This window comes from Rhinolophus ferrumequinum, chromosome 19, assembly GCF_004115265.2.
Source record: "Rhinolophus ferrumequinum isolate MPI-CBG mRhiFer1 chromosome 19, mRhiFer1_v1.p, whole genome shotgun sequence".
NCBI lineage: Eukaryota > Metazoa > Chordata > Mammalia > Chiroptera > Rhinolophidae > Rhinolophus > Rhinolophus ferrumequinum.
Window position 1 is genome coordinate 8,593,878 of NC_046302.1, and position 16,678 is coordinate 8,610,555.

The window sequence follows — 16,678 nt, forward strand, 5'->3', positions numbered from 1 at the left end:
TGTGATTTGCTCAGAACTGGAACAAGGGCTGGGGCAGTAACGACCTGCACACAGTCATGGCTACAACGTGGACCAGGGAAATTAGGAGGGCAGGAAACACAACCATTTTTACCCGAAAGATATTTAGGATGATTGTGTCTAACTTCAGTGGCTACCTTTCAATTAACTGAGGAAATTTCTGTGCTGTAGACTGGCGGGGTTTCTGCAGTTTTCCAGGCTTCACTCTGAGTCACAGCACCAATGTGGGAGGGCAGAAATCTTTTTCTCTTTGTTTTTGCACTGAGAATTGCATCTCAGGAGACCTTGGAATTATTGCTGACTTCATCCTTCCAGCACAGGCTTCAAAGTAAAAGAATGTGAAATGAATTTATTTATTATTGGCTAGGGAAAACCTATTATAAAAGGTCTCAGTCATAACACCTAACACCCACGAGCTAAGGGCGTATCTATGGGTTTAAGAGCTCAAAACACGCCAGGGGATGGAGCAGCCTGATGGAGCCAGCACACCTTGGCGCCTTGGCGGCTGCTGTCTGATGCCTACAGACTTTTCGAGCTTAGAGGTATTTCCTCTCTGCATCCTCAGATTGGCCTTCTGTCTCTCAAATACACATGTCTGACTACCATGGAACACCTTCAGCAAAAGAACAACTTTCCTAATCAAATGTACTATCTTTCTTGAAACTAATTCTACACCCCTGAATTCCTCAGATTGTCATTCCCTTTACGTCACTCAGGCTGCCAACCTGTCCTCTTGAATTTTTCGCTCTCTAGATCCCCCATCCATTAGGCTGTGAAAATGTAGATACTGCAAATCAAGGTTGATTTTACCATGAGTGTACAGCCGATGGCTCTCAATTCTAACAATAGCATCCGGTGAGGATTTCTATGGGAAAGCTGGTAGTTACTTCCCTCCCTACCTTGGTCTTTCTGTAACTCTTTCCAACCACCACATAGTTCTTCGGAGGATAGTTGGCATCACAAGACCAACAGAACAAGGAGAATGGTTAATTATTTCATTTTAAAGTTTCCTCCATATTGGAATAAAGCATATTTTGGAAAAGCAGAGAACAAACTGCTACAAATCCTTTGTTTCAACAAAATTTGTAGGGACATGCAGAGAGAAGAGGGCAGACTTCGTCTGATCCTTTAAGCAATAACTTCACTAGATAGAAATGTCAAACTTACTTAGATGTTCTATGCTGAAGTTAACAGAAAACATGACATACTCATTTTGATTTTTTATTAAAATCTTTTTTTGTTTGTTTATAGGGGCAACCAAAGGAAAAAAACATAATTTTATATATTGTAGATCATGTAAAATACAATAAACATAGACTCATGGGAATGCAGAATAGATTAAAAAAATCTTCAAAGAGGCTTTCATAAAAACAACCTTTATATGTGGCTTATTTATATATTTACCTCATTTTTCAGAAGTTTTTGTTTCTTTTCTCCATTTTAATGCTACTGTGATTTGTAAATAATTGTTCAAATATTCTAACATTTCATCACTTTTGTTTTCTGAAACCTTAGAAATCATATTTCTAAATGAAGCCTTTTCCTTTATAGCATTCTATGTAAACAAAGACTTATTTTATTTGAATTACCATTTGGGTTGGTACTACTATAGTTTCAGTAATAACAAAGATGTTATGGGTGGGGGGCAGAAAAACTTGCTAGCAAGGACATGTCTTTTATAGGAAAGAAACTTTTATGAGTTTTATAATACCTACTGATTTAAAATTTACTGTTTTTTAAAATCTAGTTATAAAAAAGGTAAGAACCTAATTTTTTATTTAAAAACAAATTTTTAAAAAATTTTATTTTATCAGAGGCATTATATAGAAGTGAATTGAGTTTAGAGTGGTACCAGACGTCTAAATTTTAGTGGGGCTACTTGCTTCCCAAATGTTACACTTTTAATCTGGAAAAATACTGTTATTTAAACCTGAAATGGAATATTTCAGGTGAGCTCTTTAAACACCTTTATAAACCAGAAAATCAAGCAAAATTTGAATATAAAAGACCATTACATTTTGGGATAATTTGTATTGGGAATGCAGAAATAAAAAAAATCAGTTAAAACATAATATGGTTGAAGAAATTATCCTCCCCATGTAGGGGGCAAAAGAGATAGTACATTTTAAAATTTAATAACGAAGGCCTAAAAAAGATGATAAGTGGAATTTGTTGGTGTATTTAAGGAAACATTAAGCATGTGGTCAATAGACACAGAAGCGTTCCTCTATTCATACGTAAATATGAAATTACTTTGAAAAACTGCCAAGTTGAAATGAAGCAGCTGGCTACAGATTCCTTTAAAACTTTCTGAAGTTCAAGAAAACCTTCAACTTTATGAGAGTTAATGAAGAAGGGGAGCTAAAATGTTTTCAAGGCACTTTTAAACAGAGGCATTCTACGTAAAAGTAAGAAAAGGACATCCCAATGTTTTCCTATTAAAAAAATATATCCATGAGCTAAGTTGCAACTTTTTAAAAAGCTAAAGTACCTTGAGTATTCATTATCGTTAACTGATTAAAGAGCAGGAAAGGTATCAAGTCTTCAAATTTTATGATAGTTAATCACAATATTACATATGATCTTATAACTAACTACTGTTCTGAAAGTGAATACAAATATAAAGTCTAAGAGCATTATCTATTTTTATGTACTAAAATATTTAGACATATAAAGAGGTACTCCTAAAATGTTACATGAAATCAAATATGTCCTATTTGAGAAATCAATTAATTTTGTAGAGTCTCTGTAATATAAACCTTTATATTTTAGAGGCATGCTTGAAGATTGTGATTTTATTACTATGAAAGGCACATAGTATTTAAACTTATCTTTATAGAAACATTATATAAAAAGCTGACAAAATATTCTGTAGTGTATTTGAAGTTAACATCATCTTGAACAGAGATCTGTTTTGGTTTCATAATCTTAACCTATTGTATGAGTACGCTTGTTTAAAAACATTTGGTCCAGATGTAAATTTAAAGGCAAGATTACAAAGTAACAAATAATTAATGTAAATAGTTTTAAGTTTGTTTCCTATTAGAATCCCCAGAATTTTCAACCTTCCCAGTTCATATGGTAAATTCTCTTCTTTAGCCCTTCCTGTCATTCATCTGTGGGGGAAGGTGGCTCTGTGCGCTGAGGCTGAGTGGGCTTACTTTTCACTGTCCAGCGAGCACGGCCTCCACTTTCAGCTTTGCCATTTCTGTACAAGGGACGAGTTGTTTCCCTGCTGCTCTACATGGAGTCTGACTTGGCAGTTGTTTCCCAATCCTAGGGCTCTTTAAGCTGGTACCTTAAGTCAGAGAAATGCTTTAACTTCCTAACTGTTTATGCTAGCAGTATATTTAACAGAGTCTCACAGATGCGCTCCAAAATTCTTGATAAAGATTCTTCATCACTACCTACATCAGCACTTTGGGCAAGGGGATGGAAGAGAAGGAGAAACTTTCCCTAAACTTTGTCAGTATGTGTATCATAGGATGGATTCTACTAGGTAAAAAATTTTAAATTGTAAAATATAGTAAGCATTTACTTTCCAAAACCACATAAAAAGGGTTGAAATTAAGCTTTTTTTGGTGATTTTAATGAGTCTTCAGGGAGATATATTTGGACATCTACTCTATAGGACAAATAAACAATACAAGGCACAGTGAAGAATGGCATACAACTATCAAAACTCAGTGTCCTAGGAGAAGCACATGAAGAAATCCTGACTTATGTTAACATACTCTAACATTTCCAAAATAAAAGTCTTTTGGAATGCTAGAAGAAAATGTTATCAGGCTTTATGTTAGAAAACGCAGGTCTTTCAAGGTATTCTCTATGCACGTGTTTCTAATACAACCAAAGGTGCACATGTATTTAGAAGAAAGGGCTTATTGCTAGCAGATGGTAAAATCAGTAAGAGCAGTTACAATCATAATTTAACACATTGCTGGATTTGTCATATTTCAGAAGTAACTTCAAATTCTTTACATCTTCTTCACCTGCTAGCGTTATGATGCAACCAGTAGACCTCAGGGAATAGTTTCTCATACCTTTCTTAGTGACTGAATTGCTTTGGTTTGCATTTCCTTTCCTTCTTTAAAACATGCAGTTCATGCATTTGACAGTTTTACTACCATAGTCGATACATTCTGGACCAATACACTCGCAGCAGGCGTTATGGAACCAGCGGTATTTGGATGCCCCCATGGACTCACAGGATATTTTACACTGATGTATGGACATGCAGTCATCAAAATAAACCACAGTACACATGTGTTCTGAAAAATAAAAAATTAAGATTCAGAGCAAGAAATAAGAAAAGTATGAAATACTTTAGTACCTAGCTGAATATTATTAACAGTTATTTATCTTAGATTTTTTGGCTAGTCTACACCGGACAATGGATCAAGTATAGGAAAAGAGATCACACTTATTAACAACATTGAGAAGGAAGCCAGAGTCTCCTACTCCAGCTGAAGAACACAAAGGGCTTACTTAGTCACTTCATCAGATTTCAGACTTTGATATGAATGTTAGATTAGTGGGCTTAACTACATTTGCTGTGTGTCAGAACTGTGCTTTTTAAGCTGTGCATTTCTGACAAGATGTCCTATGAGGATAGAATTGTCCAGCTAAAAGAAGTTTGAAAAATACTGTTCTAAAATTATACAGAGAATTTACGATAACATAAAACAAACTTAAGTCACATGATGCTAAGTAGTTAGCAAAGCTTGGCACAATTCAGCATTAGCTATTAGAAAACACTCTTCTTATTAATAACAATTCTAGTCGTGCTTTCTAAGGCAAACACTTTTGATTGTTTCAATTTTCAGTTCTGGTGCTTAACCCCATATGACGACCCAGTTAGGAGGACAGGGTACATGAAATAAAGGACAATAAAATCCATTAATATCGAGTATATATGACTAAATGTTAAGTTAGTTTACAGAGCCATTTATAGAACTGATAAATCATCAGGGGTATGAATAGTAAGGGAAGGCTTAATGGAAAAAAAACTGGACTTGTATTAGGAAGAATGCAAAGCTACCAGGTAACGACATAAGGAAAGTCACAAGGAGATGGGTGGAGTGTGACAGGGATGGAGCAGAGACCAGTCCACTGCAGTGAGCTTGGCATCAGGAGACAGGAGAACCACCACTGAGTGCAGAAGATGGGATCTGGTTAAAGAAGGACGTCAGGGAGGCCAGCACAGGACCAGACCACGCGGACTATAGGGGTTAACAATAAGCAGGATGAGGGAGCATTTAAATCTCCCAGTGATTGGTACCTGCCAAACTCACCTCATTATTTATTCAACTAGAATTTATTGAACACCTACTAGGGAATAGCCATTAGGGACTCAAAGAGTAATCAGAGAATTCAAGGAATTAAGTAGAAAATGGTAGACCTATAAGTTAAAAACAGACAACAAACAACTTAAATGTGGGAAGAGTAGGAAGTGGTTAACTCTACCTGAGGGAAGAAGGGACACCTAAGGAAGGTGTCACAGAGGTGAAACTTTAGCTTTGTCTTGAAGGACAGTTGGTGTTTCCAGGAATTAACTTCCTACTTATTATTTCATGAATTGAAATAATCTTTGAGAAAAATTTATGAATTATTATTTAGTATCTATTATGTTGATTATTTACATTATAATCATGGGTAAAATGGTAGCAAGACACATTCCATTCATTTATGATGTTTTCAAGATGCAGACTTTGTCTTATAAAGTACTTTAACTTAAAAGGAAATAGGAATTCTTGCTTTGAGTGCTTGCTTTGGCAGCACATATACTAAAACTGGAATGATACAGAGAAGATTAGCGTGGCCCCTGTGCAGGATGACAGGGGCACGTTCACGAGCGGTCCATATTTTGTGCAGCGCCCCTGCCTCCTCACACCCTTGGCTGATTAGCTCAGAAGAAACAATGAGTCACAACACAACGTATGGCACTCAATAGCAAAACTGTGACTTTTCATTATAAAAATATTTGTGTAAGGCAATCTGAAGTGAAAACGAAGCTGAGTTACACCTGGATATTTATGTACAAATATGTCAATTTGCATTTCCTTCATAAAACTTAAAAGTTCTGAAATCAACTTATTAAAAAAAAGAATTATTTGAGCATGATTAGCAAAAGCTATTTTGCTTTTACTATTGATGGCCAAAGTTCATACTATTTTAGAGACGTAGGATTGTAATGGAAGGCAAAACAAACAAAAAAACAAATTGAAAAAGAGTACAAATTATACTGTTAATACATAATTCATCTATTTTAAGAAATAACTGTAATTTTCATAATTGCCTTATTGTTCCACAGTAAAATTGTGTAGAGCCTTTTATTTGAAAATATCACAGACTTTATAAAAGTCACATGCCTTTTACATTCCAAAATTAAGGTATCTTCTATCCTCACTAATAAATGTTCTTTAATATGTTCCTCAAAGTTATGTAAGTCATTCTCTCATTTAGTTTCCCTTTTGACGAATAGTACTCATTTGCAGAGAACTGGATGTTGTTAGTTTATACCTGGACATTAGATGTCTGTAATACCACCTTACTCATAAAGAAATTTAGCTGATGACCTTGCATCATTTGTGGTATCAATGCTATTATAAAAACCTGACTTCCTAGGATACTTTGAATGTTATCTGACAGTGAGCAATATTGTATTAGGTTGGTGCAAAAGTAATTGTGGTTTTTGCAATTATTTTCAACCTTTTAAATCACAATACTTTTGCACCAACCTAATATTAGATAAACAGCATTGTTGGTGTCTTATGAAAAGAATAAAGTCTAACACAAATAAATATCAAAATTAGGACCACGTATCTATCTTCCAATATAGCCTCTATCACTGAGAGTATGAAAGAGTTGCAATAATATGTTTGACACGTGTCCTGATTTACTCAGGGATTGGGGTTATTAGAGTCCAGAATTTACTTAAGACTATACAAACTCAAAACCAAAAAGCTGTTCTAAAAATCTAATCTCAATATAGGCTTCACAGACCACATAGAAAGTGAGGGGGCAGGATAGAAAAAGTCAACTGCTGGCAGTTACCTTTGTCACTGGAATAAGGTGCGTGAACGTTATTGCTGGGAACAGACACATTTTGGTGGTGTGGCTGGTTCACAGTCTCTAAAAATGAAACCAGATTCTCATGATGTGAAAGTTCTTCTGCAACAGGGAAGGAAACGATGTTCCAGTTCAACTGTGTGTCTCCTTCTGTGAGTGCCCGGAAGAGAGAAGGGATTGGCTCATGAAGCTCCTCCACTGTGCTCTTTGAAGTTGGAGGCGTGTCACTATAATTTCGAGGATTACACATACCTGGGGGAGGGGGACAAAGAGAATACGTTTATATTTCTCACTGGCTGAAATGTCATGAGCTGTTGTTAGTTACTATCCTGCATTCAAAGCTCTAACATTAGCATTATACATAGATATTTTCCTAGCTTGTTTTGCTGAGAGGGCCTAAAAGTGATGACACCTCAGTAGCTTCAAGCACACTGAGTGCCCAGATCTTGGTTTCTAAATTCTTATCCTCCACTACGAGGAACTAGAACTCCTTGAAGAAAAGACTGATTCCAGGGCTGGGCCAAGGAAAGTATAAAATGACCCTGGAATACCTTTTTGTGCCAGAAAGAAAGGAATAACGGGACATGCTGAAAAAAACACAGGAGACAGCCTGAAGGGGCTCCCACTGGCCAAATCATTTTTAACATTAAAATAAATAATGATAGTTATAGAGTACCACCACGTGAATAAACTAGAAACTGTTGAGTCCTTATATGATAGATAAATTAAGTAGTACATGGAGGACAATGGAAAGCTCTTCCTTATACTAGAGTGCCAACTGATAAACGTAGAAGGAATGAAGGAAACATAAAATCACCACTTGGCAACCATAATAGAGGTATTTGATTCAGATGGCAGTTATCAATGGATGCTAAGGCTAGTGGGTAGAGGTTTGATGAACATATTGCTGTACTCTTGGAAAACTCTCTACAAAATACTCATCAATTACAAAGGGGTTAATGTGGAAAAATCTGGCAGAGAAAAATCTGACCAGGAGATCAAGGTTAACATCACCAATTATGGGAAAGTTTGATGTTTATTGTATATCCCCTGATGTACTGCACAGCTTCATTTCAGTGAAGTTGTTACCAAGAATGTGTAACTTAAGTATGGTCATTAGTCAACATCAAGTGGATCAACACTGAGGGTCATCCTAAATGATGTAAGGTCTGTACTCATTAAAACTATCAAGGGAAAGACTAAGGGGCTCTTTCAGATTGAACGAGTCTGAAGAGAAAGGACAACTAAATGGACAGGATCCTGACCAGAAAGGAACAAGAGATACTGTTGAGACAGTTGGCAAAATATAAATGGGATTTGTGGATTGGGTGGCAGTGCTGTACCAATTTTGGCTTTCTGATTTGCAGGGTTGTATGCTAGTTATGTAGGAGAATATCCTTGTTGGAAAATACAGACTGGAGTATTTAGTAGTAATGGGACATCATGTGTAAAGCCTGCTTTCTAAAGGTTCAAAAGAGATGTATGATCATGGGGGAGGTGTGTGCACACACATGTTGCAGAAAGGAGCTACCCTCAAAAAATCATGCCCAAAATGCAGGTTCCTGAACTAATAAATAACCATCATTGATTTAAACCAGTATGTTTTGGGGTAGGTTGTTTAGCAGCAATAAAAACGAGAACAAAGTTCTCTGGATTTCCTTTTGTGAACATTATATTTTTAAAAGATAAATTATGTTTCATTTTTGTTTAGCATCTACTAGGTCTAGGATGATGTTTTTCTTCTTTCTCAGATTAAAAGTTTGAAAAATTAGATGAAATTTATAAATTCCTATATTTTATAAACTTAGAAAGAAAAACCATCTTGTGCATTTTCTATATTTTGTGAGTTTAAGGAACATGGCCGGGGCGGCCCAGTGGCTCAGGCGGTTGGAGCACCTTGCTCCTAACAGCGAAGGCCACCAGTTCGATTCCCACATGGGCCAGTGAGCTGCGCCCTCTACAGCTAAGACTGTGAACAACAGCTCTCCCTGGAGCTGGGCTGCTCTGAGCAGCCAGAGGTTGGAGTGAGCTGCCATGTGCTGCAGTGGGCTGACATGTGCTACTGTGAGCGGCTGGTGGGCGTGCTGGCCTGCAGCCGGTGTGGCCAGCCGGTGTGGGTGGCCAGCAGCAGACAAGAGCTGCCGTGAGTGACTGACCAACGATGGCGACCAACTGCCTCAGTCGGGTGGAGTGCAAGGCTCATAATACCAGCATGGGCCAGGGAGTTGTGTCCTACAACTAGACTGAGAAACAATGGCTTAAAAAATAAATGGGGCGGGGGAGGGGAATTAAAAAAAAAGGAACATGGCCAGAACTGAGGATAACAAGGTTGTGCGTGTTCTTTGTAAAATCTTTCAATATGCCTAAACTTTTATGATTTAGATTGTGTGACAGAGTTCAGGGAATAAATGATCAAATAATATTCCTTTGTTCATTAAAGGGGAAATAGACCCAGGTAAGTTAAATTATTTGTCCAATGTTATATAATTTAGGATTAGAGCCAAGATTATGATTCAGCCTGATTTGATGTTCACTGCTCTTTTTAATAATCACATTCTATAAACAATCTTTAAGTGTCATTGAAAAGCAAATCATACGTAGAATATTTGTATTATACAAATATACATAATATGCTCTTCTGTCAGATTCTATAATGAATGAAAACTAGTAATCAGAGATGAAAAGGTAAACAACTGAGTTCAACGGTTAGAAGATCTAAACTCAATCTACTGAGACTTTAAAGAAACTCCAGTGCTCATTACCAAACATTTCATTACATTTGAAAAAATCTGTTTTGGAGTTTTGTGCATTTAATAAACCTAGGCCAAAAATATTTCGAATTTAAATCCCAATACATTGTACTAAAAGCAGTAAGCATGAAGTAAATGCTTGCTAGGTAATATTTTTCTATTGCACCATTACAAAATTTTCTTTTATCTTCTCTTTTTAATTAGGATTATATTCAAATAGATCATCCCAAGATACTCTTCCTAGGCAATGGTGATTTTGACCCTCCATTTCCTGCCTGAAGCACTCTTCTAATTCTTCATTCTTTCAAGATTGGTGAGCTATGAAATCTGATCTTTCAATGATGTGTGGGGGCTATACTGTTTGGGAAAAGTAACCTTTTGAAATTTCTGTAAATTCTTTAGTTGTCCATATTCATTATGTACAATGGATCAATTTCTGGTTGGAGAGTTACTAACCGCCCATAATTTAAATCAGTTAATAAAACCTTTCTGGAAGTATTTCACCATTGTCCTGAATTTTATCATTGTTGGTGAGCTTTTCTTTATTGACTATAGAGTTTACATTTCTTTTCATGATCATTTTCTTGACATAGTTTGCTATTTTGTGGCATTCTCTCACTACCTAGATTAAATACTAGTTATATTAAAAATTTTAAAGAAATTGGCTCTGCACATGACAGTCAGGGAGGCCAAAAATCAGGACACAAATGGCAACAATTGAAGGGCAAGCATTTCAAATCCTTTCAGTGCATAGAATTCCGATACTATTTCACTTACCAAGGCAGAAGTCACTATCATGCACTCAATTTACAACCACTAAACACAAAGAATTTTTCTGCTCTATGTTTAACTCTTTTATATATCTGACTTGTTGTCATCATACATTTGAAAACTAAGGCTACATTAAAGTGGGTTACTCGATGAAACCATATTTTGATGTAGAAATTAAGACTAGGTAAAAAAGTTACCATTTTTTTAAGTGAATGTGCATGATGAAACAACAACAAATAGTCCAGAAGAGTTTACAATGAAAAGCAACATTCCTTTCCACCATTTCCACCCCCCAATTCCATTCCCCAGACACAGTCATTTTAAAAGTCTGCTCTTAAGTTTCTCTGGTGGTTTCCTCTACAAGAATTTAAATAAAAATAATTTACAAGTAGCAGTAAAAACATCTTTAGATATTTTAATCTAAATATTAATTTAGATCTATTAATCCACTTACATAAAAGATGGAGATTAAGTTCATTTATACTAACCATATCTCCCATATTTCTAATAATTATATTATTCTAATACTGTAATTTGTTTCCTTTATAATCTTAAATGAACTTCTAATTTTTATTCCACATCTCTTAATTCCCTCATTTGCAGATAAGGATACTGGCCTCTTTCCCACTTCTCCTCCCTCAATTGCTCCTAACTTTTACGTCAACAAACTTGGTAACTACATTCTGTCGCCTATGCACAATGAAATCTTCTTGTCTTACTATATGTTGATTCCTAAGGTTGAAAACGAGTAAACAGCAGTTCCCTTAATATGACTCTATGAATATTGTTCACTGCAGAACAGATGTGCCAGGATTTCCTTGTCCAATGAACGTCATTAGTAAGGAAAATATTTCTAATTTCAAGATAAAATGAACTTTTCCTTGAACTCCATAAAATATTGAAAACCATGCTACATTCATACAGCATTACCTATGAGGACTTCTTGCCAGAAAATGTAACACCTGAATCTAATCGAACTTTTACAATTAGCTTCAAATTACTGTAAATACAGAAGGATAGAGGAAGAAGTTAAATGAAAATTCAAGGAAGCAAACAAATCCTGAATGTGGGATATTATATAGGAAAATTGATACCATTTCTTCAATATGCCAAATTGCATGAGAAAACAAAAGGAGGGTGGGGTCATTATGGATTAAAGGAGGACTAAAAGATGCAATAACCAGATACAATACGAGGACCTTGTTTGGATCAATTTTAATAAATCAACTATAAAAACACATTTTTTGAGACATCTAGAGAAACTCAATCATAAACTGAATGTTAGACTATGCCAAGAAACTATTCATTTTGTTATGTGTCATAATGGCATTATGATTAAAAAAGTAAATGTCTGCTTGTTTTTAGAGATTGATACTGAAGAATGCAGGGATAAAATTATTTACTGTCTGTAATTTGCTTTTAACTACTCTGCGTAAAGAAAGAAAAGGGTAAAAAAGACAGATGGCATAGTCTTTTTTTAAATTCAATGTTTGTTTGTTTTTTTAAATTGGGGAATGTTGGGGAATAGTGTGCCTCTCGAGGGCTCATCAGCTCCAAGTGAAGTCATTGTCCTTCAATCTAGTTATGGAGGGCACAGCTCAGCTCCAAGTCCAGTCGCCTTTTTCAAGGTGAATTGAACTGGCAACCTTGTTGTTAAGAGCTCGCGCTTTAACCAACTGAGCCATCCAGCAACCCCGCAATTGGCATAGTCTTGATAACTGATGAATCTGGTGATGGGTATACAGGAATTCATTACGCTATTCTCTGCACATAATTATATGTGAACAGCTTCATGATAGCAAATGAACTGCCATATTTAATTCCTTTATGGACAAATACTTTCTTGGATTTTTTTTCTTGTGGACCATAGATAACAAGCTTATAGCAAATCTTGAAAATTTACTCTGCTTCTCAATTATAGACATGATATCCTGTGAAACTAATTTTCTTCTCAGAGACACGCTTCTCAGAGATCTCTCACTGCTTCAATCGAACTAGTTGTCTCTTAGGCCTCTGTATTATTTATATTTTTAATTTTCTGTATATTATGATGTCTTGACATCTTGGAAAAACCTGTCTGGATGGGCCAAGACTGCTCCTCTCGGAACTAGCCAATTCTTGGAGCTAGCAAAGGGCTCAGCTAGCACACCTTTGATTAGCAAATTGACTGACTAATGCACACCCACAACTTTTCTATCAGCTCATACATCTCAGGATGCAATATTCCTCTGTCTAGGATATCCCAAGGCCAGGTACCAGGCAACTAAAGACCACCTGTCATGCAGGGTGTCATGCAGGGTCTCAGCTCCCGCTCCCCACATAAGAACGCAGGACATGGTGACGCCAAAAAGGTACACCCACGGAGCCATAGATAGGGGAGTCATACCATTATAGTCTCTGTCGTGCAGGAGACCCTGCTCGCTCCGCCATTTGTCATGCAACGCGGTGTAGTGCAGGGGATCCTGCCGACTTCGCCATTTGTCATGCGGGGCGGCCTGCAAGGTCTCAGCTCCCCACATAAGAATGCAGGACATGGTGAGGCCAAAAAGGAACACCCACGGAGCCATAGGTAGAGGAGTCACACCACTATACTCTCGCTGGCGGCTGGGTTGGAGAAACAGGAACCAGGAGCCACACAATTCTCAACCCTCACTGCGCCGCTTGCAGGCTCAGCCACCATCTTCTTGCTAGCCCCCATTTTTTCTGCTAGCCTAGCCCCGGCAGTTATATTAGTGCCCAATGGCTCACTGGTTACAGCTGACGGCCAACTAGCCACAGCTGATGGCCATTTGATCACAGTCGATGGCCATTTACTACCTGAGCCAGCACCTTTCTATGTGAGGCCGAGAGCCTGGAAACTGCATTCCTGGCTCTGTCCCCACACCACCCCTGTAAGCCCAAAGCTCATGGGAATTATTCGAACTAGCCAGTCCTAAACTGTTTACTCTGCTTCCCTCACGTTTCCTGTGGAAACCCCATTGAAGGCTCGGGCCCAGACTTTCCTCTCCCTCCTCTATTCTGCTACTTGACCAAATCCTGAGGCTTCCCGTGACCCTGTGTGGCATGCAGTGACACCTCTCTCTGAGACCTGTGAGTACAATGAACTTTGTTTCCTGAGCCTCTCTTGTGGTCACAGCTGACTGACCATCACATAAAAGAACAGAGAGCAGCTTCCTGCATAGTTATCATCCCATTATTATATTATCCTTAATTCAATTCCTAGTTAAAACTATCATTTCTTTCAACCCATGTTTTTCTCTCTTGGTCTTCTGCTCTATTATGCGTGATTGCTCTTTGATTATACCTTTAAAATACGGTGTGTGAGAAGTACACTTTGAGTTCTTGCTGTTTAAAAATGTTTTTATTTTACATTCATATTCTTGATCAATAACTTGTCAGGTCAAAACAATTTTCCCATTGGCCACTTAATGCTTGGTCCAGCGACACTGATGAGAAAGAAGTCTGATGGCAGTGTGATTCTTATTCCTTGTACATGAGCTCTATTGCTCTTTCTGAAATCTTTTAGAATATTCTTTAACTTGGCAGTTGTAAAATTTTATGAGGATGTGTCTAGATGCAAGTCTTTTTCATTAATTGTGCTCAGCATTTTGTAGACTCTTGGCTTTTTCTCAGCTTTAAGAAATTTTCTTCTATTACTTTTTTGATAATTTCCTATTTTTTATGTTTTGCTGGAGTATCTATTTTTTCCTATTAAATTTTCAATCTATCTGCTCTATATTCTATGACATCCCAATATTATTTTTAGCCCCTCCTGATCATTTTTCCAAATTTTAAATTTGCAAATGCTTTCTTGTTCTGTTTTTCATAATGTAGAAGTAATATTATCTCAAATTTCTCTAAAATATAAAATCAGTTTTCTTAAAAATTTATTTCCTGAAGATTTCCTGCATGATATTTTACTTTGTTCTTTCTTTGAAGGTACTAGTTCTGCGTTTTTTGCTTGTCTGGTCATTAGACTGGTGACACTGCCGTCCCCGGCAATCCCTGAATAGAAGAGTCCATGACTCAGATTAACAATACACCAATGGTTCTTTCCAGTTACTTCCTTCAATTTCTCTAGAGAGAATCTCTCCAATTTTTTCCCCTAGATTATTTGGAACTTTTTCTGAAAAATAAGGGAGGGGCTAGGGTATAAAGTCAGGCAGCTATTCTACAGACAGGTCTTCAAATAATGTTGCTGTTTTCGGATCTATTTCTCTCTCCTACACCCTACAAAAGCCAAAGATGAGGCTGGAGACTCTGGGGGTTTAGTTGGGAAGGTCACTCCTAATCCTACCATAACCTGCACCTCCTTTCTTGTAAATTGTTTTGGTGTCTCTTCCAATCTGTTTACTAAATAGCAAGTATCTCCATCTTTCTTTTTAGGTATTTCTCCAATTATAATTCCTCCCTCTCTTTCTCTTTGTTGTTAGAGTTTACTTCCAGTTGTATTCCTTTATTTCATTTTACCGGAGTCTTAAGTGCAAAGGAGAAGATGTGTGAACTTCAACTACTATGCTGAACCAGAAGTTATATTTACTTTAAGTGAAGCAGGGCCTGGTTGGGACCCATAGCAACATCCTGGTCTCACCTTTCCTAGACCTATAGCTTAAAAAGAGATGATCCCCCTACGGCTTAGCTCGGAGTGTCCCCTGTCCCACCCACTTACTGTTGTAGAAAATTACCCTGAAACTTATGATTAATACCTTATACTTACTGATCACAATCTCAATGGTCTAGCATTCTTTCCAGGCTACTCCCATCATTGTTTCTGGGTTGCTGACACCACGGGAAAGCCACGTTGCCAGAGGGAAAGCTCCATGCAGACCTCCGGAACCATCATATAGCCTTTAGAGGAAGGCCCAGATTTTCCCTTAAATACCCTGTCATGCGGGGGACCCTGCGCCATGTGTCGTGCGGGGCGGCCTGTGGGGTCTCAGCTCCTGCTCCCCACATAAGAACGCAGGATGTGGTGAGGCCAAAAAGGAATACCCATGGAGCCGTAGGTAGGGGAGTCATACCACTGTAGTCTACTTTGGAGACACAAGAAACAGGAGCCACACGAACTGCAACCTGCCATCCGCTTCTCTGCTAACCAACCAACCCCACTTGCTAGGTGCACTCCGCTGTGCTAACTGCAATCTGCACTTGCCAGCTCAGCCACCATCTCCTTGCTAGACCCCATTTTCCATTAGTGTAGCCACGGCAGTTACATTAGTGGCCAATGGCTCACTGGTTACAGCTGACGGCCAACCAGCCACAGTTGATGGCCATTTACTACCCAAGTGAGCACCTTTCCATGTGAGGCCAAGAGCCTGGAAACTGCTCTCCTGGCTCTGTCCCCACATACCCCAAGCTGGTCTGAGAATATTAAGGCAGTTTTCGGAGGTGTTAACCCGCTGCCTTCTCAGACCAGAGGTGCTCTGATAGTAAATGCTTATTCTACATAGCCCAATTCCTGTGTTGGTCTGTTGGCTGAGCGGTGCAGGCAGCATGAGCCCCGGACTTGGTTGGCCTCCGGTATAAGGAGTTGGAAATGTAATGAATTTCTCTCTCTCTCCCTCTCCCTCCCTCTTCCATCGTTTTCCCCCAGGTACTTGTATCCAACTTCCTACAGGACATCTCCACTTGAGAACCTTACATGCCCCTAAAAATTAACTGTCCCAATCATATTCCCCAACACACCTGGGCCGTATAACAGCATCCTCTATCTTGGATCCCTGTCACAATTTATTCAGTCAGAAATCTAGAGGCTATTTTTGTCTCACTTCTCCTCAATTACCACTTCCAATGTGTCACCAAGTCTGGTCAAACTGACCTTCTAATTATTTTTCCAATGAGGCCACATCTCTTCGTTTCTATCACCCTAGACCAAATCCTCATCAAATTTTGACTGGACTTGGAAACACTATATTTTGGTGGATTTTAAACTCTATTTCTCAGTCTTTTTCTTTAATTCCAGCTACTTTAAAATGCATGTTATTGGATTTTACCATCTTTTATCCCTCCCTCCTTTTTGCCGTTATCTTTTCCTCACTTACTAATCACTTCAATACCTGGATCATCAT

At 37.8% G+C, this 16,678-nt stretch overlaps 1 protein-coding gene and 1 non-coding gene across 5 annotated transcripts in view; one reads left to right on the forward strand and one right to left on the reverse strand.

Annotated features, from left to right (window-relative positions):
• Nucleotides 1–1,255: 1,255 nt before the first annotated feature.
• TWSG1 (twisted gastrulation BMP signaling modulator 1) overlaps nt 1,256–16,678 on the reverse strand; it is a 62,468-nt gene continuing 47,045 nt past the window's right edge. For all 4 annotated transcript variants that reach the window (XM_033087634.1, XM_033087635.1, XM_033087638.1 and 1 more), the window contains exons 4-5: nt 7,075–7,341; nt 1,256–4,289 (exon numbers count right to left, since the gene is read on the reverse strand). In XM_033087634.1, the coding sequence (XP_032943525.1) occupies nt 4,108–4,289; nt 7,075–7,341 (449 nt within the window). In that variant the 3' untranslated portion in view covers nt 1,256–4,107. The remainder of the gene's footprint in view (nt 4,290–7,074; nt 7,342–16,678) is intronic.
• LOC117012014 (U6 spliceosomal RNA) lies at nt 5,781–5,888 on the forward strand. Its single transcript, XR_004421093.1, has one exon. It is a non-coding gene; the product is annotated as a U6 spliceosomal RNA (small nuclear RNA).